This window comes from Mucor mucedo (assembly GCF_025094135.1).
Source record: "Mucor mucedo strain NRRL 3635 chromosome Unknown EV154scaffold_3, whole genome shotgun sequence".
Taxonomy (NCBI): domain Eukaryota; kingdom Fungi; phylum Mucoromycota; class Mucoromycetes; order Mucorales; family Mucoraceae; genus Mucor; species Mucor mucedo.
Genome location: NW_026252287.1, coordinates 445,364 through 465,733, shown reverse-complemented (window position 1 = coordinate 465,733; position 20,370 = coordinate 445,364). Strand labels below are relative to the sequence as shown.

At 35.1% G+C, this 20,370-nt stretch overlaps 10 protein-coding genes across 10 annotated transcripts; 5 read left to right on the top strand and 5 right to left on the bottom strand.

Annotated features, from left to right (window-relative positions):
• Positions 1–2,079: 2,079 nt before the first annotated feature.
• On the bottom strand, positions 2,080–2,977 carry EV154DRAFT_491178 (actin cortical patch SUR7/pH-response regulator pali). The gene has a single exon (XM_051599513.1). It carries the CDS (start codon positions 2,908–2,910, stop codon positions 2,284–2,286), a length of 627 nt encoding a protein of 208 aa, XP_051463317.1. The 5' UTR covers positions 2,911–2,977; the 3' UTR covers positions 2,080–2,283.
• A 1,704-nt stretch (positions 2,978–4,681) lies between these two features.
• EV154DRAFT_491175 (DSS1/SEM1 family protein) lies at positions 4,682–5,172 on the top strand. The gene is made up of 2 exons (XM_051599512.1): positions 4,682–4,849; positions 4,914–5,172. The coding sequence occupies exons 1-2, from the start codon at positions 4,720–4,722 to the stop codon at positions 5,012–5,014; spliced, it is 231 nt and encodes a 76-aa protein (XP_051463316.1). The 5' UTR covers positions 4,682–4,719; the 3' UTR covers positions 5,015–5,172.
• Positions 5,173–5,411: 239 nt separating this feature from the next.
• EV154DRAFT_585127 (uncharacterized protein) lies at positions 5,412–5,946 on the bottom strand (the record flags this gene model as incomplete). Its single annotated transcript, XM_051606753.1, has 3 exons — positions 5,798–5,946; positions 5,691–5,743; positions 5,412–5,636 (listed from the first exon to the last, which is right to left on the bottom strand). Exons 1-3 carry the CDS (start codon positions 5,850–5,852, stop codon positions 5,412–5,414), a joined length of 333 nt encoding a protein of 110 aa, XP_051463315.1. The 5' UTR covers positions 5,853–5,946.
• EV154DRAFT_491172 (acyl-CoA N-acyltransferase) lies at positions 5,928–7,633 on the bottom strand. Its single transcript, XM_051599511.1, has one exon. The coding sequence runs from the start codon at positions 7,504–7,506 to the stop codon at positions 6,013–6,015; it is 1,494 nt and encodes a 497-aa protein (XP_051463314.1). The 5' UTR covers positions 7,507–7,633; the 3' UTR covers positions 5,928–6,012.
• Position 7,634: 1 nt separating this feature from the next.
• EV154DRAFT_541417 (succinate dehydrogenase cytochrome b560 subunit) lies at positions 7,635–8,622 on the top strand. The gene is made up of 5 exons (XM_051604483.1): positions 7,635–7,764; positions 7,828–7,876; positions 7,931–8,103; positions 8,164–8,336; positions 8,410–8,622. The coding sequence occupies exons 1-5, from the start codon at positions 7,725–7,727 to the stop codon at positions 8,512–8,514; spliced, it is 540 nt and encodes a 179-aa protein (XP_051463313.1). The 5' UTR covers positions 7,635–7,724; the 3' UTR covers positions 8,515–8,622.
• Positions 8,623–8,722: 100 nt separating this feature from the next.
• On the top strand, positions 8,723–10,221 carry EV154DRAFT_491171 (uncharacterized protein; the record flags this gene model as incomplete). Its single annotated transcript, XM_051599510.1, has 4 exons — positions 8,723–9,619; positions 9,671–9,793; positions 9,855–9,995; positions 10,047–10,221. Coding segments are annotated over exons 1-4 (1,181 nt in total), but the record flags the coding sequence as incomplete, so codon positions are not given.
• Positions 10,222–10,238: 17 nt separating this feature from the next.
• Positions 10,239–11,537, bottom strand: EV154DRAFT_491168 (apolipo protein O-domain-containing protein). Its single transcript, XM_051599509.1, has 6 exons — positions 11,476–11,537; positions 11,344–11,409; positions 11,150–11,266; positions 11,013–11,067; positions 10,461–10,933; positions 10,239–10,384 (listed from the first exon to the last, which is right to left on the bottom strand). The coding sequence occupies exons 1-6, from the start codon at positions 11,500–11,502 to the stop codon at positions 10,352–10,354; spliced, it is 771 nt and encodes a 256-aa protein (XP_051463311.1). The 5' UTR covers positions 11,503–11,537; the 3' UTR covers positions 10,239–10,351.
• Positions 11,538–17,127: 5,590 nt separating this feature from the next.
• On the top strand, positions 17,128–17,707 carry EV154DRAFT_491162 (uncharacterized protein). The gene is made up of 3 exons (XM_051599508.1): positions 17,128–17,327; positions 17,404–17,472; positions 17,553–17,707. Exons 1-3 carry the CDS (start codon positions 17,179–17,181, stop codon positions 17,596–17,598), a joined length of 264 nt encoding a protein of 87 aa, XP_051463310.1. The 5' UTR covers positions 17,128–17,178; the 3' UTR covers positions 17,599–17,707.
• A 12-nt stretch (positions 17,708–17,719) lies between these two features.
• Positions 17,720–18,928, top strand: EV154DRAFT_598105 (guanine-N(7)-methyltransferase domain-containing protein; the record flags this gene model as incomplete). The annotated part of the gene is made up of 4 exons (XM_051607033.1): positions 17,720–18,052; positions 18,121–18,218; positions 18,285–18,661; positions 18,733–18,928. Exons 1-4 carry the CDS (start codon positions 17,764–17,766, stop codon positions 18,926–18,928), a joined length of 960 nt encoding a protein of 319 aa, XP_051463309.1. The 5' UTR covers positions 17,720–17,763.
• On the bottom strand, positions 18,865–20,366 carry EV154DRAFT_598104 (endopeptidase). Its single transcript, XM_051607032.1, has 3 exons — positions 20,286–20,366; positions 19,816–20,221; positions 18,865–19,714 (listed from the first exon to the last, which is right to left on the bottom strand). The coding sequence occupies exons 1-3, from the start codon at positions 20,354–20,356 to the stop codon at positions 18,989–18,991; spliced, it is 1,203 nt and encodes a 400-aa protein (XP_051463308.1). The 5' UTR covers positions 20,357–20,366; the 3' UTR covers positions 18,865–18,988.
• Between the last annotated feature and the right edge of the window lie 4 nt (positions 20,367–20,370).

Genomic DNA, 20,370 nt, shown 5'->3' with positions numbered 1-20,370 from the left:
TGACGCGTCGGAAGGATTTCATACTAAAAATACATTAATTAGACAATAAAAAAAAAGTACACCATTCATTTTGACAACAGATGTAACCAGTCGAGTATTGATGACCTTTTTTTTTTTCTTAACTAACAAATTTTTTCACGTAAAGCTAATTACTCTGTTGTTCATCACCTAAAAATATTACAAATTTTTGATCTTGTTGTTCCTTAATTGGTTACAACTGTTACGAATTTATTAGTAGATGCTCTCAAGAGGTGCTCTCATGATCGGAACTTCAAAATAAATAGTCCATTACAAATTAAGCGGGCTAGAATTGAAAACTCAATTCTATTTTGAAATCGAATCAGGCATCAAAGGCTCATCCTAGAGGCTAAGAACATGCATGACGTTAGGATTCATACGGAGACAGCATATTGCAGTAGAAATAAAAAGTATTAGAGATCGACTGGTCAAGGATGCCCTGGCTGAATTTACTAACAGCATCAACTGTATGGGCAAGAAAGTTAGAAGAAAGGCGCCATCACACAAGGGAGATCCACACCCGGGTCTGTGCTGTCGCTTTGGAGATCATGATCAACGCCATTTTTTAGCCATGACATTGTTGTGGATAATCTTACGATGAGCTCTTGTAGTAAACTGACATTCAAACACGTGTGTTTGTTGAAGCGTAATAGCCCGTATTTCACTACATTTGAATCGCCTTTCTTGGGGATAACTAATTTTTCCTTGGGAACATCCCAAGTGCACGCAGTCATAATTTACTTATATAAAATGTGGTTATTAAAATTTTAGTGCCGATTGTCATGTAAGAAGCTATAGCTATGATAGTGCTTCCTGGGCAGGAAGTTTCGAAAGGATTTGATTTCACAATATTTGCTTATTTTGGCTGGGGTATAATATGCCAACAAGTGTTTTTCTGGAACTGCCTTGACATGTCATATCATTAAGTTATTCATGTGGTCGTCAAAGACATTGATGGTGTCTTCATAAAGCATACGATCGGACTTTACAAGTAGAACGGACGAGAGTGCTTTGCATAGTCAAACACAAGTATGTAGATGATCACTCTAATAATCACACAAATATCAGAATGCAAGTTTCTGTGTATAAAAAGATGTGATTTTATCATGCCTTAATACTTTCTTCAGAAAAAATAAATAAATTACTCACTGATCTTCTTACGGAACTTGGTGTTTTATTAAATAGATATTTGAGAAAAGAAAAAGATAAAAAGGGTGAGAGCTGGTTGTAATAGTAGTAAAAAATGATAGATAAACAAGAACCTGTTTAAGTCAGGATGCAATGACATGGTACTTATAAAAAGGATAGCTGAAGACAGCTTTAAACAAACATCAATTTGTTTAGAAGTGTAAAACACTAATACACTTGTATGTAATAGCGATAGATACATGTGCAAAATGTTCATCGATAAATTATCCGCTATGAAAGGTAACCAGATATCAAGCTCCAAATTTACGTAAATGCACTTATAATTTAGAAAATAGAAAACAGACGTACAAATTGCTTACTCGAAATTCAAAATATAAATTCCTACATTACTCAGCTTTTCGTCAAAACCAATTATTTGTGATCCCTGTATATTTAGTACAGTAACTGCTTGAATCTCTGGAAAATTATTGTTTTATATCAATAAGCTTTCATAAAGTGAGATTTTCTATTGCTCAACTTGTAGCTAAGCACTGATACCACAATTTATTGTTCGAGGGAGGTTGCAGAATCTCAAATCCCAAGGAAATAGCATGTATCGACTATTATACCTCTTATATTTCAAACTGCAGCGTTAAATAATACAGAAAATTAAGAGCCCTACATTATGCTTTTGTTTCGGAGAGACATAGGCACTTTTTTTTTGATGAGAACATTCGGGAAAAAAGCGTCTGTCGTGTTACAACATAGAAACCGCCGATTAAAACTCGATATATATTTATAGAAAAAAGTCTAAAAAAATACATAAAGCAAAACAAACAGAAGCTCATGATCTGGATGTGGCTTGCAAAAAAGGTATTATATGAAATATGTCTTGGTATAAACTCTAACGCCACTAAGCTGCAAATATTAATATAATTTGAACATTATTTTATTTTGTATAAAGAGTAATTTGGGAAGGGGTAAGGATAAGTAAGCAACAGTATTGTTGTGAATGGGTTATAATAATAATAGTATTAGTAGTGGTTGTAAATTACAAAAAGTAATGGGAGTTTAAATAGTATACATGTTATCTACATAGTGTGGAATATATAAAAAAAAAAGGAAGGTTGTTATTGTTTAGACCTTTTCGGATTTGACTCTTCTGCCACCACCGCAAATACATGCGAAACAGTAATTGACAGAAGAGAATAATAAAGCGATGAAAGCACCCATTGTCATCCAAGTGGCAGGGCCTAAAGTACCATGAACACTGGAATCGACTCCCTTGGCAGTGTTAATACCACGAATAGAGATCACGAGTACAATAACAAAGACTACCAACATAACGACAAAAGCAATGAAAGTCATGATAGAGGCCAAGAGATCGGGACCACGTCTGAAGTGGCTCATGATGGTAACAATTAAAGCAATGAAAGTGAAGCCTAATGCAATCCAGTATAAAATGAAGTTGGCGAGGAATAATTTTTCTAAGCTGTGCAATCCACCGACATATTCGCTAAGCTCAGAGATCTTACTCCAATCAAATCCAGGGACAGGCTTGCTACACATTTGGACACCACCGGAACTTGTTCCTGTACAGTAACCCCATAAACCAAAGATCACATATTGACTTGCGACGTCAACCTTGGCAAAGTATAGATCACGTAAAAATGGAGAATTGTGGGTAGAACCAATCATAGAGAACACTTGAAGTACAAGTGCTGCAAAGGTAAAGAAAGTTGCTAAGTGTCCGAAAAATGACATTTTAATTTTTTTTTTAGTTGTTGTTGTTGTTGTTGTTGTTGTAAAGAGAAGAGTTGTTAAGATTGATGATAAAAAGAAAAATATAAAAATGAAACGACAACATTGCACCTTTTATATAAAAAATAGGTTTGACACAAGCGGGCGCTAAATGAGCTAGACTTTTTTAGATGGTTACACGAGTCTAACCTGATTGAAATGAATCATGCTCCTTGGCGATTCCTATAAATGCTGAGCTTTTGTGTGTGTTACCAGTATTTAGTTTTTTTTTTTGTGGCTTCTAACGTCATTGTTTAACGTCATTTTTTGGACAAGAATCTATTGTAGTTATTCGAAAAGGCAATTATGATATCAGATATATAGAATTATCCAGTTGTTTTAAGCTTTTCTTTATTTGTTTGAAAATTGTGCAGAAACCAGATCTTGGCTTTTTTAAATATAGATTTCTTACATACACTACACCCGCACCAAGAAAAAAAAAGTACGAATCAAAATGAATATCACCAAAATAGTTTTAAAAAGAACAGTGTAGGTGTAACTATTAAATATTAACTTAACCCTCATCCGTTTTGTGTGTCTATAGTAACGAAATTATAGAAAGAAATAGTATGTAGTTTATATTTACAGCCTGTTTTCCTTTGACTTAATTTTTAGGAAACGGTTGTATAGGGACGATCGAAATCCACAGATCAATAACGATGCGTCACTTGTAGCATTAATTTAAAAATCTGTTCTCCTGCTGATTGTGTAGCAGTAAATCTCTATGACACAATCCTTTTTTTTTTTCGGGTTTTGTACGTTGCGTAACGTGTCATCTGATTTTAATGATCTGTTTGTAGTTTATTTTTCATATGCTGGCACGTTTTTCTGCTTCGGTCTGAAATAATATAGAGGGTGTGAAAGAAGAGTCATATAGTTTGGGCCTAGACTACTTAAATGCGGATAGATCTACTTCCAGCTCAAGGACACTGTTATAAAACGTGGTACACAATGTTTTATAATGCGAGAAGTCTGATGCCCCCAAAAGAGCCTTCGTGTATGAATAATAAAGAGCGTTTTTATCATCTGTAATTTATCTTTTATCAGCAACGCTATTAGCTTTAGTTATATTTTACAATAAGAATATTATAGTCAGCTATGCGATGTTATAATAATCTTAGAAGCACTAAAATGTTGTTTTGTAATCGAATATACTGGTTCTTTAAAGAAATATCCAAAGGGTAAATCCAACAGCTGTTATACAGAGCGCAATCCCATAAATCTCCCGCAAAGGCCAACAAGAACTCCTGGTAAAATTCCATACATTAGTGCCATTTGTTGTAGATGGTATATATATATATTCTGCAGATATCACTTGTATAAGTTTCTACAAGTATTATACTTGACTTTTTTTTTTCATGATCCACTAGCCTAGCACAATGAGTAATTTATGAACGACAAGTGTTACTCCATATTGAATATACAAACTAAGTAGCAGCTCTCAATACATCTAAATAGCATTAGAAATAAAAACATGTTGTGTGTTTGAAGGCATACCATTTATAAAAATAAAATAGGCACGATCAATGGTTTACATAAAGCGCATTGGATTATAAGAATATTATGCACACATGCAAACCAAATCATGCTAAGGACTGGTCTTAGAGTACTGTAAGCAATGAAATATGAACAACTACCAGCGAATTAAAAAACATTAAGATTTTGTCACGTGGAGTAAAAAAAAAAAAAAAGTACGTATGCACAACACGCGTTTTTTTTTTTTTTTTTGCGTTCACCTTATCCTTTCTACGTAACTATTTTTTATTTACAGAGATGAGTTCAAGTAACACTGTCACACCACCCAAGATTCAAGACAAACCACTTGAAGAAGAGCCTGCCAAAAAGAATGGACAACTCGGTGCTTTGGAAGAAGACGACGAGTTTGAAGAATTCGTAGCTGAGGGTAAAAATATAAAAAATATATATGTGGACACGGTTTAAGGTAGTGTTTATTTCTTTTTTTTCAGATTGGGAAGAGAATGACGAGGAAAACCTCGATGATAATTTATGGGATGACAATTGGGATGACGACGATGTCGAAGAAGACTTTTCAGTCGTGTTACAGTAAGCGACAACATGTAATACATATAGACGCGTTTTAATTAAATCATGTTACAGAGCGGTCTCTATTACGTCAAGCGAGCCACAAGCCATGAAGTTGTAAACCTATCCGACTTAAATAAATCAAGCTACTTTTTTTTTTTTTTGGGAATACAGCATAATCAATTTTTATTATATGGCCAATCAAAATAGTTACTCATTTAGACATTTTACATAACCAGCTCCTTTCAAATACTGATTAGTGTGGAAACGTTGCTGTAAGTTATTTGCGTCTAAACGGGAAAAAAAGCATCTCTTCTATTTGGTTTTATTGCTTGTGATACTATTTTATCATGCATTAGTTTATTATTTATTAAAGGGGGGAGACGAATAAATTTCCGGCTATTATTGTTATTAAGAGTATATTATCCTTCGATTTGGATAGCGATTGTATCTACAGAGTAGAGATGAAGATCGACACGATGTATAACGACAAGTTCAGCAGGACCGCCAGCGGGATTGACTGCATTGGGAGGCACAATAAATTCAAAAGATCCACCTTCGCTAATTGGTCCTGAGCCTATAACAATACTTCGATCATGACTAAAGTACATGTTGACAGTCTCTGCGGGTTGTCCGGGTGCAAATGTCTAACATATATGTGAGTATTTATTAAAGATTAATAAAGTAGAGTCTATCTTTACCACAGAGACCGGCTCTCCGACTTTCCAAACTGTTCCATCCGTAGGATAAGTCACTAATGAAAATAATGTTATTTCGGGTGATCACTCTTTTCAGAAATCTACCTTACATTTAGCTACAACAGCTGTGATAAGTGCACTTAATAATAAGATAAATTTAACCATGTATATAAATATATATGAAAAGAGATAAACGAGGGGAGATACCGTTTATTTGGAACTTTATATTCTTTTTGCAAATGGGAGAAAAAAAAAAGAAATAGCCTCGCTAATTTTATTACCACCATTATTATTATTATTATTACTATTATATATATAAAGAAAGTTACAAAAATCTTAATTGGGAAGAAGTAAAGTGAATAGGTCTCCAGTCCAATTTCTCAGGAGAGATAACACGCTTCTTCTTTTGTTGAATCTTTTCCCATTGTTCAACGACTTTATCACCAAGACAGATGATATGTTGACCGCGATAATATTTTAATGCGCCGATACTTTGGAGCGTATGTAAAATATCCTGAGTGGTAATAGCGGTCTTTTGAGATATTTCTTCTATAGTCACTTCTTCGTTTGTTGATAGTAAGAAACCGACGATTGTATCGGTCCAATAAGCACGATAAGACATGAGACCCAAATCCGATAATGGTTTTTCAGGAGAACCAGTTCTACCTTCGACTTTAGAAAGTTCATAAGAGAAAGCGATTAATAATTTACCGTAACCATGTCTTTGATATTGAGGTAGTGTTAAAATACAAGCAACGTTATAATTGTCAGCGGATTCCTTTTCTTTTGAGAAGTAGCCAATCAAATGGCATCCCAATTCGTCTCTCTTTGTCATGCAGTAAAATAAGAATGGATCAACATCATAATACAGCATTTTATGATCCAAAAATAATTTTGATAGTAAACACAGGTTTCTACACCAAGTCTTTTGTTTTCTACCATCAATTTCAAAGAATGAAATATCGTCTTTTCGATAAATTTCGTTTCCTGGTGGATGTTGTAATTGACACCTTGTCCGATGTCGTTCTAGTTGTTTATGTGACTGATAATATAGCAGACAAAATTCACATATGTATAGTGTATCGCAATAAGCGTATTCTTTTGGGTAAGGTGAAAAATACCATGTTTCAATTTCATGCTCTCCCATTTGAATTCTATTCATATTTTTCACTCTAGCAATTTCACTTAGGTTTTGTGTCATTGATCCTGACGTCCTTAATTTTTCTATCTCTTCTTCTTTAGAGAACTCATCCTCTGCAGTCCTCGGTTCTTTTTCCTCTTCAAATTCTTCCTCTTCCTCTTCATCTTCTTCTCCCAGCACGATTTCTTCTCCAATAATCTCCTCACCAGGTAAATTCACTTCACTCTCGAGCCTCTTTTTCATCATGTTGGATTGTGGTGTAGAGCCTCTGCTTGTTGTATCTGCAGCACCTTTTTTTGTCTTTTTATTGTTGGGCTTAGGAAACTCGACACCTCTACTAAAATCCAGTCTTTGAAAAGGTACCCATTCATCTAGACGTTTATTGAATTCTACATAATGAACATAGTATTCCAGTGTAGACGGTTTCTTGTTTGTTTCTCTTGCCAAGATGATCTCTGCTTTTCTATACTCTGAATCACCTTTGATGGAGATCTTTTCCACAAATAATTTACAGTGCACTGGTGAGGCAATGAATTTCACCATTTGAGAGCGTTGCTCAGCTGAGAGATGATCGTTGGAAGTATCTTCTTGCACGACTTCCAAAGCAGTTGCTGTTAGTGTTTCTGAAGTATTGGGTTCAATCTTTATGTTTGTATTCTCTGTTTCTTCGCTCATCATGTTTATGTATAGTGTGATAGTACGTAGTCAAGACAATTGAGGTAGAAAAAAACAGTGAACCGACGGAATATGGTTTAGCCGAAATAAAAGTGATGTCACCCATGAAAGTTCTTATTGTGGAGATTTGTGGAAGGAACAGGAAAAAAAAAACCCCCCGCTCGTTTCGTTTCTCCACACTTTTTCTCTCTTTATTTTTTTTCACACCCCACTCTTAAAATATGCTGGCCACACGTTCCATCTTGAAGACAGTTGCTCAAAGTAATTATAGTTGACAAGAATAATAGAAAGAAAAATATCATTAAAGATATTTATATTGCATAGATCCCTCTGTTCTTAGAAGTACCATTGCCACTCCTGCATTCGGCGTCAGGTAATTTATCTTGCCTTTATATCATATACAAATGAACCTGACAATTGACTATAGACACTTCAACGCTTCTCGCAAGGCTCAAGAACAATGTGCTGCTGCTGAATCCGAAATCTTGCGTCAACAACGTAAATTCCGTCCTGTTTCCCCTCATTTGACTATTTACAAGAAGCAAATCACTGCTGTCTTGTCTGCTTTTCACAGAATTACCGGTGCTGCTCTCGGTGGTGGTAAGATCCCTTTTTTCTTTGTAATTACTTTGGATATAAAATATATTAATTGAATTTTAGCTTTCTATGTTGGTGCTCTTTCATACCTCGCTGCTCCTGCTTTGGGTTACACCATCGACACTGCCAGTATCATCACTTCCGCTGCTGCTGCTCCTGTCGCATTGAAGGTTCTTGCCAAGGCCACTGTTTCTGCCCCTTTTGTTTTCCATAGTCTTAACGGTGTTAGACATTTGGTAAGCAATGCATAAAAAAAAAAAAAAGAAGCTATGACCCGAGATTTTAATATGTGGATGATTGTTTGTATAGGTTTGGGATGCTGGTAAAATGCTTGACATCAAGCAAGTCTACACCACTGCTTATGCCGTTCTTGCTGGTACCGCTGTCGGTACTGCTTACTTAACCTTTATGTAAACGGGGCCAGTTTTTTTAATTTTTTTTTTTTGGAGTGTACCTGAAAAAAAAAAAAAAGAAAAAGAAAACCATAATAAATAAAATATCATGTGAATTTTCATGACACACACCCAAAGGCCCTGTCCATGTTCCTTTTTGCAATGGGAATAGACAGCTTTCCAATTATCACGGGTTTAAAAAGGGAAATACCGGACTACACCACCGAAACGTTCCGATCCGGCCCCCTGAATAGCCATTTTTTCTTTCTCTTTCTCTATTTGTATAGTCTAGTTTATGCAAACAACATTTTTTCTCTCTCTTTCAAATCATGAGCAGCAGTGCCGATTATCTACTAGATTTGACTCAAGACGATATTACAGCTTTAGCAGAGAATGTAGATCCATATGGTGATTCACAGTCTGAAGATGAACTACCTGATTCTTCAGTCTGTGCTGTCAAACACACTATGGAAAAAGACCAGGCACTTCGTTCAATGCCTACTATGAATAGTGCAGCCAAAGTAGTCAAACATGTAGATCAAACATCAATTACTATTGCTGAGCATAAAAGTAAACAAGGTATTTTGCTTAAAGATAACACCGTGTATGAATCATCCTTTTATTGTCAAGCGACTTGCCATCAATACATGTCTTACGAGTTGTTGTCATCTTTTCAACATGAACCATTTGATCTAAACAAATTAGACATTGTATTAGACCCAAACAGTGTATTATCTATCCGCATCACATGTACCTTAAATGGCTTGAATACTTTAAAGTATCCTTCATGGATCGAAATCTCTTTAAATAAGCTGATGGAAAGCACTGACTTTATCAAACTACAATCATTTTGTAAAGGTGACTTATTTCAGTACAAGATTGACAAGGCATTTGCCTCATCACCACTTTCGTACTTGCTACAAAAGAAGGCACCACACGGTGTCCTAAAGAGTTTACACATTCATCTTGATTGGATAACAAAGGACAGTGTGATGTTTCAATTAGCTTGGAATCATGATTTTAAAATAGAATCCATATCTAATTATTTCCAAGAAGTCTTGAGTGGCATCTTAACCAAAAGAATATTTCGTCATTATCCCCTTATCTTTTCTGGGGCATTTGTGAAGGTATAAAATAAATTAGTATAATTAATCTTACTACTCATCATGATGCCTTAGAGGATTGTACCTGTTATATCCCATCTACCCCAAATAGCCCAGTCATTACAAAAAATAATTAAAACATCCAAAGATACTTGCCAAAACAATGGGTTTAATGACAGTTTGACAGATAAATTAAAGGTGACACATACAAAAAGGGTCATTTTTATATGTTGTAAATTAAGTTTTGTCAAACAATTAGATGGTTGAGAAGAACATGGGTGTTTTGAGGCCCCATACATCATCAGTAGTAGATCAAGACGAGGAGAATAAAGAAGCCTTGTTAACAAATCTGATTCTGGGATTATATTATACAACTACAAAAAGTGCTAAAGATGACCAGGTTTGTCCATTGTTCCTACTTATCTATCACAACAAAACTAACACACTATAGATTAAGAGCATCCCTAAAACACTTGTGGTAAAAACTAGAAACACGCCTGATGCAGTTGAAGCAGTAACAAAAATTTGGTCGGTCACCACCTTAAATAATCCATCCTCATTAATTGATGAGTAAAATGTTTCATCTAAATAAAGAATTTGCCTGAATTTTTAAATTGCAATGGTGTAAAATAGAAACGTTTCATTATGATAATATCATTGTCAGGTCATACAACTCTCTTTTTTATATGCTATTTTATTTTTTTAAAACAAGTATTTGATCTATAAAGCTACACACTTTTTTTTTGTTTTTGTTGCTTAGTTCTTCTTTAAGGTCTCCTCAACACCAGGCTATCAAAATAATAAAAAAAAAGATAATGCATTAGAAATCACAGAAATAAACTATCAATTAGATGATTTAACTCACGTTGGATCTTGTTGAATACATGCTCTCGACATTCTTCTTTACTTCGTCGAACTTATCCTTTGCCTCGGTGCTTGTGGAACCAACAGCACTGTTGACTTGGTTCTTAACTTTGTCAGTGTTTTCTTGGATTTGTTGGCGTAATTTCTGGGTGTTTTCAGTATAAGCACCTTGCACTTGTGAAACGGCGTCGTCTAATTGCTTACGAACACCGAATACGGTCTCGTTGACACTCTCATGAACAGAAACAAGTTGAGGATATTTCTTTTCGATTCTTTCAAGTTGAACAGCAACATTATGGGTGGTCTTGGGAAGTAAATAATATGAAGCACCAACGGCTAAAGTACTGGATGTCAAGAAACGAAGGACAACATTGCGGTTACGTGCAATGATTGTACCAGCTAAAGCTGCAACACCAACATAGAGAAGGTTGGGGAAAATCTCTTCATCCTTATCAATGGTGCTTTGGATGTTGGCTAAAATACAAACAAACAAAAAAAAAAAAAGTAAGTGTCTCTCTTCTTTTCTTCTTTTGCTTTTGTCAATCATAGTTACATGTAACATCACTTTCTAATTGTTGCACTTTTTGGACCCAACCGTTGACATGAGTCTACATGATATGTCAGTCTTTCTGCTCTTTTTTTTTCTTTTTTAAAAAAAAAATCCTCTAATAATATCAATTTGCCCTGTACCTTTCCCTCTTCCAAAGTTTCGTTGGCTAATTTTTGTGCAATATAAACTTGTTCTTCAAGCTTTGTGGGTGACTCAACAATAACAACCTTGGGCTCAGGTTCGTCGTAAATGCTAAGCTAAATAAATAAAAAGAAATATTCATGTAAGACGCATGTTTTAAAACAAGTTTTTTCTTTTCTTTTCTTTCTTGTACTTTTTCTTCGGCAAAGGCAACAGGTGCGGTTGCAACCCAAGCGGTACCAGCAGCGGCAACGGCAAACTATATCATAAAAAGCGTGTTAAATCTTCATTTTCTGACATATCTGCTCAAACAGTTGATCTTTACACTTCTCTTAATAGCAGGTGAAAACATGGTGATGGAATGAAAAGCAAAAAAAAAAAAAAAAAACGTTATTATTTTTTTGTTTGAAAAAAATATGATATCCCTGGGTGGTTAGCCAATCAAGTTTGTTCTGTTTTCGTCTTTGATTTTTTTTTTTGGGGTGACGTCGATTTCAGCTTTTATTAATGCACAAAAAAGCTTAAACATAATCGTATCTAGTGTACTGTCTCTTATTTCATTGTATTCATCATAAGATATTATTCAATGTAAAAAGAAATTGGGCTCAATTCAAGACGGTATTCCTTTTTTTTTTTTATTACTGCCCAAAAAAATAAAAATTTAAAGAGATAAAAAGCACTGTGTGTCTAGCCTGTAAAATAAGCTTTATGCGTCTGCATTTGTGGGCCCAATTAACTCATTTTATTGATTTGGGCAACACATTCTTTAGATTATTAAAGATTTTACTGCTTATTGCCTTTTCTAAAGTTTGCCTCTCCGATTGTTAAATGTGTTCTAACAAAAAAGGGAGATCGTGCCTTTTCTTTGCAAAAATCGGAAATGTTTGAATATCCATAACGTCAAAAGTTGAATGTGCCTAAATTATCGATGCTTTTTTTTTTTGTAAGAGGTAGTATCTGCATCTATAGAGCGATGGTTACTCGTATTCACTAAAATGTGGAAATTTACTCGGGTTGTAAATGAGCAAGTACTGCACTTTTATGTACAACAGCAACAGTACCTTTTGTGCATTCAAATTATATCTTTCGAGAAAAATAGAATACACCTATTTTATTTAATGTAAAGATCAAGGTTTTCGAATAACAAAGGAAATCATAAGCAGAATTAATGGCTCATGATCCCTGTTCTAAACAAGTGATGACACCACCACCCACCAAATCGATAGACGATGACGATACAATGAGCAAATTCTACAGATACTACTAGTGTGAGTTACTGATAAATACCGATAAGTATTAAAAGAATAAAGAGTCCATCAAGCGGAGAAACCAAAAGCTCAATCAACTATTCACACTGTTAATATTAATAATATGATGATAGTTGTGTAAAAATTAATAAGTTCAGAAATTAATAAATTAATAAATTCATGATTTACATTCTTTTGAAATATTCTGATATGATAAGAATGATGTTCAGTTAAATTCTACTCTAGTCGGTTTCAGGTAAGCTAAGCCTGTAACCACACATAAAATCAAGGACAAGAATCAAAAACGATGCTACAGTATAGATCACCATACTGATAAAATGTAGATAAAGGACGCAGTGATTTTAGATGGGCGAAATGCAAAAAGGAATTAAAGAAGCGCACAAGTCTAGACATCGTTACTGATAAAGTGAAGGGTTTAAAGTTGGGCATTACCAAGTGTATCGATGGAACATAAGTTACGTCTTTTCAGATTGTGTGCTTATTCTTTAAGCGACTGCCACCCATTGTACGATTATTACTCAAATGATTCATTACGAGAGTAAGACATTGGCAAAAGAGCCCGAATGGTTAGGTCGCTTAATTTACAAGAGACACAGCAAGAAATACAAGACACATTTCTATTGACACAGGTAGAATACCACTACCATTTAAATACTATTTTAGAAAATTCTTTTCTAATTTTATTTAGACATGCAGGAATGGAATATATTGACCTTTGAGGCCATTGTGGAAGACGGCCAAAAATATTTTTGCGAGGGCCTCCAATACGTTCGTTGGACATGTAGTAGCATAGAAAGCGTTTAAACGCGAACATAGTTTACAAGAAGACCTTAACATGAGTTTACATGCTCTTAATAAAGTGAATTTTATTGGAAAGAGATAGAGCTGTGTAACGTTTGAGGGACTAGTATCGCGCGCGAGACAGTGGCATTGCGCAGCAAACGCGCGAATCACATGAAATAATTTTTGCATGAAGCAAAAAAGTCCCCGTCACGAAAGGGTCTTGTGATTACCCAAAAATTTTTTTTGAGGGGGTGGGGGAAAAGGTATAAAAAGGGCAGGATTTTTCCTCATTTTTTTTCTTTTCTTTTTCTTTAAAATAAAATCATATTGCCTTGGTTTACCGGGCTTTGGTTTTTTACCGTTAACGCGGTTTTTTAATATTAATGAAAATGAAAAAAAATCTAAAAAAGAAAATTATTTTTTGGATAGATTATAAAAAATAGTTTTTCCAGCAATTCTATTGGCTGAATTTTGCTTCCATCTAAATGCATGAAGCGGGTTTCAAATGCTCTTGGGAAGTGTGAATGGTCTTCCATTCATTAAATTAACAATGAGAGTGTGCAAGTGAAAGAGTTATAGAATACCTACTTCTCAAATAAACGCGACTTTGTTTAAAGACAATCATATTTATGACTCTACAAGACATCGACAACCATTATTGAATTTGTAGTTTTCAGTTTATTAATGCGTATAGAATAAATCCCTGAATCACGACGTAAATTGACTCTTTGTTTTTCGGCTTACACCAGACCACACAGTTGTCTTACAACCTTAGCCTGTAGTTATTTTACTAACGAGTGTTTAGGTGTCAGCCATGGGATTTCTTTTTGACGACCCTGCACATGAAAAAAAAAAAAAAAAAAAAAAAAAACTTAAAAGGCAGGTGTCACAATCCTTATTTTTGAAGTCTGTTGAGCATTAGTGAACAAACAATGGCATCCACATCCCCAAAATCAAACATCTTTATTATTTCCAATACAATATCGAAATTTCTTTAACGTAAAAAAAAAATCATCAAAGGGTCTATCATGATAACAGCATTGGTATACTATCCCTTGAAGGCATAAATACAAAAAGAGAGATAAATATGCCCCATTTTTTTTTGTTTATCATGCACATCGTTATATTTTAGAATGTTTTTTAAAAATAAGTAGTGTGTGTGTGTGTGTGTATCTAGCGTGCTTGTTCTTTATAAAAAAGTATAAATAGTTTTTACTAAACTCTGGAGACAACATTGTTCGCTTTAATAATTTTTTATTTCATAAACGACCAAAGCACGAATTCTGATCCAGGATCTAACAATTCACTCGCACCGTAACGTTTCGCCCCAATAATTCTAGTTTAAATACTCTATCCATAATATATGATCCGCATAAAACACTCAAGTCTCACCACTTGAAAATACTGTTACGCTGCAGCAGATTAAAATAATAATTGCCCATTTTGTTAAATAGCATATGTTCAATGATGCTGATTCCCTAGGTTACATTGAAACCAACTTTTGTATCGTCAGAATTGTGCTCTCATGTGTAACAAAGTCTAGCTTTTGTGGAATCGTCATTTTTCTATCCCTGACGTCAGTGGTCCAAATAAGCAATTTTGGGTGTCAAACTAGTCTCTTCTAGACTAAATTTGCTCTCACGTGTTGCTCAATGCGGTTTTTTTTTTTTTGATCCATCATCGTCATTGTTGGATATTTTTTATATAAATAGGGAAGCACTTTCCTCAATATTTTTTTTAATCATTATTATAACAACAATAACAACTATTAAAAATAAAAATGGGAAATACTACTTCAACATCATCCAGACATCACCAAAAGAGATCTGCAGCACCTAGACAGGTGAAGACAGTCAAGAAAAGGTAAAATAGTGCTTCTTTTTTTTTTTTTTTTTTTTTTTTTTTAAAAAAAAAAATATAAACTTCGTGATGTATTTACCAATTTTTTTTTTATGTAGTCCTTTCAGTTTTGGCTCCAAAAAGAGAGCTACTCCTGTTGCTACCACCAGCAAACCAATGACGATGCGTGGTATCAAAGCTAAAATGGCATCCACCAAGAGTGCTCCCGTAGCAAAAAAGACGGGCCGTAATACCAAGAGAACCAAGGTCGCTAAAAAGAATGATGGTGCCACTATGATCAAGAAATACGGTCCTATTGCATGGACCAAGGCAAAGGCTTCCGGTGTTGGACCCTTTAAAAAGCAAGCACCTCCTCCTACCAAGAAGGCTGGATTATTCAGTAAACTTGGCTCAAAGAATCAAAGATACTAAATCACTCATTCCGCTCACAATAGCCTTCCTTCCTTAATGTCATTATCTATACATAACTATATCACCATTTAAGCCCTATTATACATACATATCCCCCCTACTTAGTTACATCTGCGACTACGACAAAGCAATTCTTCTTTTTTTTTTAGTCTATGCTCATGACCTTATTTACATATCAATGAATAATAAATTATTTCTATTCTTCTATTAAATATCAATACATAGTGTATTTCTTTTTTCCTAGAGAATCATTTGTCAGCCATTTTTTATAGCATATATCAACAAGCGATTTACAATGTTACATGATTATTGTGAAAAAAAAAGGGTCACATTCGTGCGAGCCGAGATCGTCTTTTGGCGGAGATCCTAAGAGACTTCTTTGGAAACTCGGGTTCTTATTGTTATGTGCCTCTTCATGTTCCATGTAACCAGACACCTTGGTTGACTTGCATTGCTGTAAAATAATTCAAATTGGGTGTATAATACTTTCTGTGCACATGTCAATCGTTCATAAAATCGATAAGGCACGTGTATAAGGTTTACTTGGGCCTGCGTTTTCATAAGGACAAACAGCGTTGTCAAAGTTTTAACGTAAATAGAGCGAATAACAAACGTTGCTTTTTTGCCCAATGGATAGCTGACCAATGCTAAATGTAGCTGTGAACGTAGGAAGAAAGAATGAAAAGCAAAGTTCTACAGTCTTTCTTTATAAGACACAATTGCTTGACATGTAGGATATGAGTGTTGTGTCTTTTGTGGTTTATTTATAATTTTTAAACCTCAGTTCATATCACTCACGATTATTACTTTCACAAATAACAGTTCATGAACATGGTCATCAAAGTTCTATTATTTCACCTGAACTTATAATGAAGAGAGATCCCCATAGATGAACCGTGAAAAAATAATTACAACTTGCTGTCCTACTAATGAACAAGGGCATCTTACATAATGGAATAGCCTGGTTAAAGCGAATTGATTGTTCCTGGTGCCTGTCCACGGGTAGGAATGCTCGACTTATCATTGGGCAAGGTTTTTGTCGGTATATGGACAATTCTCGTAACGTGGTAAAACCAATGGTGTAAATACGCTGTGTTTATTTATTTGGTTGACAGTGTATAAGAATCCAGACCGATATTTTTTACATTCTTGTGAAAGAAAGGAGACTTTTTTTTTTGATGGGATGGATGAGCTGAAGCGGGTTGTTAGGGAGGGGAGGGGGATTCTATTGGAGCGGGCGTTAATTTTCATCTGTTACTACTCCTTTGTTTTTTTATTATATTTTAATTTAGAGCATAGAGATTGATTAAAAATATATAGAGTGTGGATGTTGTCAGTTGGTTTGTGTTTCTAACCAAAAGTATAATTTGAAATTCTTGGCGTATCCACGGGGACGTGTTTTACTTACGAATGATGATGGCTTAATTTGGATATGCTCAAAAGCCACATGAATAAGGGTGTGTTCACGTGGTGGCTATTCAAAGGGTACTTTTGTACATTTACACAAGTAGAATGCGCCACACACAGACAAGAAAGAAAAGTGCCAAGAAAGCCTCAAAAAGCTCAATTTTTATTTTTTATTTTTGGTGTTCTAAAATAACCGACCAATGAGATAGGAGGTGTATAAATATAAAATAAAAAGAAATCAATTTCTTTTTTCTTTCTCTCTCTTTTTTTCTTCTTTTTTAATATTTTAATAAATTAATATGGATCAACAACAAAAGGGATACGGCCAACAACCACCCAATTATTATACACCACCTCCAGGTCAACCTCAATATCAACAAGGCTATGGTCAACCCCAACAATCTTATCAACCTCAACCCCAATACCAACAACCTTATTACCAACCACAGTGAGTTTATTGTTTATTTTTTTTTATATATTTCTTTATCCAAAATAACTAAGCCCTTTTTTATCTCTCTGTTAAGACCTGTCCCACAAACTGTCTATGTTCAACAACAGCCTCAAAAGGAGGATAGTTCCATGTGTTTAGGATGGTAAAGGACTTTTTTTATCTCCCGCAAAAAAAAACTTAAACAGGAACACTAAAAATACTAACGGTCTTTTTTGTTTATAGTTTGGCTGCCATGTGTTTCTGTTGTGCCTTGGATGCTATCTTTTAAATAATCTTTTTTGTACATCTTTTAATAATAACAATAACATTTATAAAAAAAAAGCCTTTTTTTTTTTTTACGTGTGAGAAATAAAAAATAATAATAATAATCATAAAAAGGGTGTCACACCAATCATTCTTCTCTTTTTTCTATTTTTTTTTTTTTTAATCTTAAATGAAGCGAGGATTTGAACATCAAGATCAGCCCAACAAAGCACAAAGACCTCGTTACGACTCTACGCCTTCTTCCGTAGCACAACATTATAATGAACGGCCCGACGTTGGTGCTGTCAAACGTAAAGAATCGAAAATTATCCGACTTCGAAGTTTTAATAATTGGGTCAAAAGTGTTTTAATTCATCGTTATGTCAGACCTAATCAAAACGTCTTTGATATGGGCTGTGGCAAAGGCGGTGACCTAATCAAGTGGGCCAAAGCAAGAATACATCACCTCGTGGCTGCCGGTATGTTGTCTATTCTTCTTCTTCTTTTTTTTTTTTAATGCATTATATACTCATTCCTAATACCCTAGACATTGCTGACGTGTCGTTGGAACAGATGCAGAGTCGATACAAGACACTAAGAGACCGAAGTTTTACAGCAGAGTTCTATGCCATGGACTGTTACCAAGTAAGGAGACAAATACTCCCTACGACTACCAAAAAAAAAAAAAGAGACTAAAGACACTTTCCTCAGGAACTCATTGCACCTAAATTACGCCCAGATCTACAATTTGACACGGTGTCCATGCAATTTTGTCTTCATTATGCCTTTGAAAATGAAAAAAAGGCACGTATCATGCTTCAAAATGTGTCGAGTCGGTTACGTTCAGGAGGCATGTTTATTGGCACGATGCCCGACTCGAATTGGATTGTAAAGCGCGTTAGACAAGAGCCTCCTCGATCATTTGGGTTTGGTAATTCCATTTACAGTATCACCTTTGACGATATCCAAGATACAGACGATGATCGCAAGAAAATTGGCTTTTCCACTTATGGCTGTAAATACATGTTTCATCTGGTGGATGCTGTAGATTGTCCTGAATACCTGGTTCACTGGCCAACCTTTGAAAGGTAAACAATAGAATGATATAAAATCAGAAAAAGAAAAAAAAAGAAGCTCACATTAGATGTATGTATATAAGGTTGGCAGGGGAATATGGGTTGAAATTGAAATTTAAGGAAAACTTTCATGATTTTTACACTTCTGCTTCAAAAGAAGAGGAGCACAGTCGATTACTTTCTCGCATTGGGGTAATTGGAGGACAAGCACCTGAAATGACAGAAGAAGAGTGGGAAGCCGCTGGTATTTATTTAGCATTTGCATTTGAAAAGAAATAAAAAAAAAAGAGAGAGATAAGAAGAAAAAAGAGATAGATAGATGTATGTATATATAAGAAACTATTTGGACTTGGCAAGACCAACTCTGTGGTTACCAAGGTCATAAACACTATAGAATTTACGAAGGAAGACATCACCTACGATCCAAAGAGGACCAGCAGGTTCAGGAATATCCATGCCCATGAAACCAGAGATACATTGATCTTGTACTTGCAATACATAATCAGAACCTTGCAAACAGAAATCTTTGCCGCTAAAGACAAAGCAGAATTCGGGAAGATCAGGTACGTTAGCACAATCCAAAACGTATTGTCCTGCCCAATTCTTTTCGGCACCTAATTCACGATTGATCAAATCAGCGATGGTCGTGGGGGCAACCAAAAGAGAGGATCCCGTATCGATGGCAGCACCAATAGGATCCAATTCAATAGATTCTCCGCCAAATTTGATATCTTGCATTGTGATTTCCCAGTAGCCTTTACGACGGACATCTGACCAAACAATCTCGCCCTTGTAATGACGAGGATCAGTGCCACCAAATACAAGCTCTCCACCTTGACTTTCATCGCTAGCATCATTCAACCAGAACGAGAACATGGGCTCATCGATTAAATCACGGTTCACCATATGATAAAATGGTGGTACGGTATGTTGAACAGAGATGGTATCATAGCCTAAACCAAGGATACCATCGAATTTAGCAAATGCAAAAGTAAATCCGGGCTCTTTTACAGATTCAGCAAAGCCTTGATTTTCAATCTTGATGTTACCCAATGTGAGCGTGTCCTACATAATAAGAAAATAAAAGTGTGAGTAGATGACGTCATCGACGGATTGAACGCGCACTTGAATATAATTTTTTTTTTTTTTTTTTTTTTTTTTTTTACCTCGCTGATGAAACCTTCCAAGGCACCTGTTCCATACTGGATAGCAAACTCGGTACCGTTTTCCGAGAAAGACTTAGATCTTCCAGAATCGTATCTGTTGTGTAAGAAACAAGCGATAGAATTACAATGGGTAGAAGGAACCCAAAGGTTGGAAGATCCTGTATCAAAGACTACAGAGAAAGTTTGGGCGGGAGAACCGATTTGGATCTCACCATAGTATTGGGCATTCATGTAGTTGGAAAGAGGAATACCATGATTGGCTGTACCATCTGCATTTGTTTGGAACGTATTCACTTGGTTTGTACGTTGAGAAGATTTAAAGTATTTTTGAGCCAAGTATTCTCCCGTATGAGAGTATCTTTCGAGTCTTTCAGAGGGAGTCTCAACTACCTTTTTGATAGCAACTCTATAGTTCTTTAAAATCAGTCATAGTAATAATTTATATTTTAAATATATATCTATAATTATACCTGGTAATAGCAGCATCTGTGAATACAGATAACACTGAAATCACTACTGCGGATAATGCAAAAAATCTCATTTGTCTTGGCAAAA

Bases quoted from the DNA above. Each gene is read 5' to 3' on its own strand.
- EV154DRAFT_491168 (XM_051599509.1), bottom strand. From the start codon at position 11,502: ATGTTTTCACCTGCTATTAAGAGAAGT. The intron at 11,410-11,475 runs GTAAAGATCAAC...TTTATGATATAG, and splicing joins CACCTGCTATTAAGAGAAGT to TTTGCCGTTGCCGCTGCTGG. The intron at 10,934-11,012 runs GTAACTATGATT...TTTGTATTTTAG, and splicing joins ATTAGAAAGTGATGTTACAT to CCAACATCCAAAGCACCATT.
- EV154DRAFT_491175 (XM_051599512.1), top strand. From the start codon at position 4,720: ATGAGTTCAAGTAACACTGTCACACCACCCAAGATTCAAGACAAACCA. The intron at 4,850-4,913 runs GTAAAAATATAA...CTTTTTTTTCAG, and splicing joins TGAAGAATTCGTAGCTGAGG to ATTGGGAAGAGAATGACGAG.
- EV154DRAFT_491172 (XM_051599511.1), bottom strand. From the start codon at position 7,506: ATGATGAGCGAAGAAACAGAGAATACAAACATAAAGATTGAACCCAAT.
- EV154DRAFT_541417 (XM_051604483.1), top strand. From the start codon at position 7,725: ATGCTGGCCACACGTTCCATCTTGAAGACAGTTGCTCAAA. The intron at 7,765-7,827 runs GTAATTATAGTT...TATATTGCATAG, and splicing joins CTTGAAGACAGTTGCTCAAA to ATCCCTCTGTTCTTAGAAGT. The intron at 7,877-7,930 runs GTAATTTATCTT...AATTGACTATAG, and splicing joins ACTCCTGCATTCGGCGTCAG to ACACTTCAACGCTTCTCGCA.
- EV154DRAFT_598104 (XM_051607032.1), bottom strand. From the start codon at position 20,356: ATGAGATTTTTTGCATTATCCGCAGTAGTGATTTCAGTGTTATCTGTA. The intron at 20,222-20,285 runs GTATAATTATAG...AAAGAACTATAG, and splicing joins ACAGATGCTGCTATTACCAG to AGTTGCTATCAAAAAGGTAG. The intron at 19,715-19,815 runs GTAAAAAAAAAA...CTTATTATGTAG, and splicing joins TGGAAGGTTTCATCAGCGAG to GACACGCTCACATTGGGTAA.
- EV154DRAFT_491162 (XM_051599508.1), top strand. From the start codon at position 17,179: ATGGATCAACAACAAAAGGGATACGGCCAACAACCACCCAATTATTAT. The intron at 17,328-17,403 runs GTGAGTTTATTG...CTCTCTGTTAAG, and splicing joins CAACCTTATTACCAACCACA to ACCTGTCCCACAAACTGTCT. The intron at 17,473-17,552 runs GTAAAGGACTTT...TTTTGTTTATAG, and splicing joins AGTTCCATGTGTTTAGGATG to TTTGGCTGCCATGTGTTTCT.
- EV154DRAFT_491178 (XM_051599513.1), bottom strand. From the start codon at position 2,910: ATGTCATTTTTCGGACACTTAGCAACTTTCTTTACCTTTGCAGCACTT.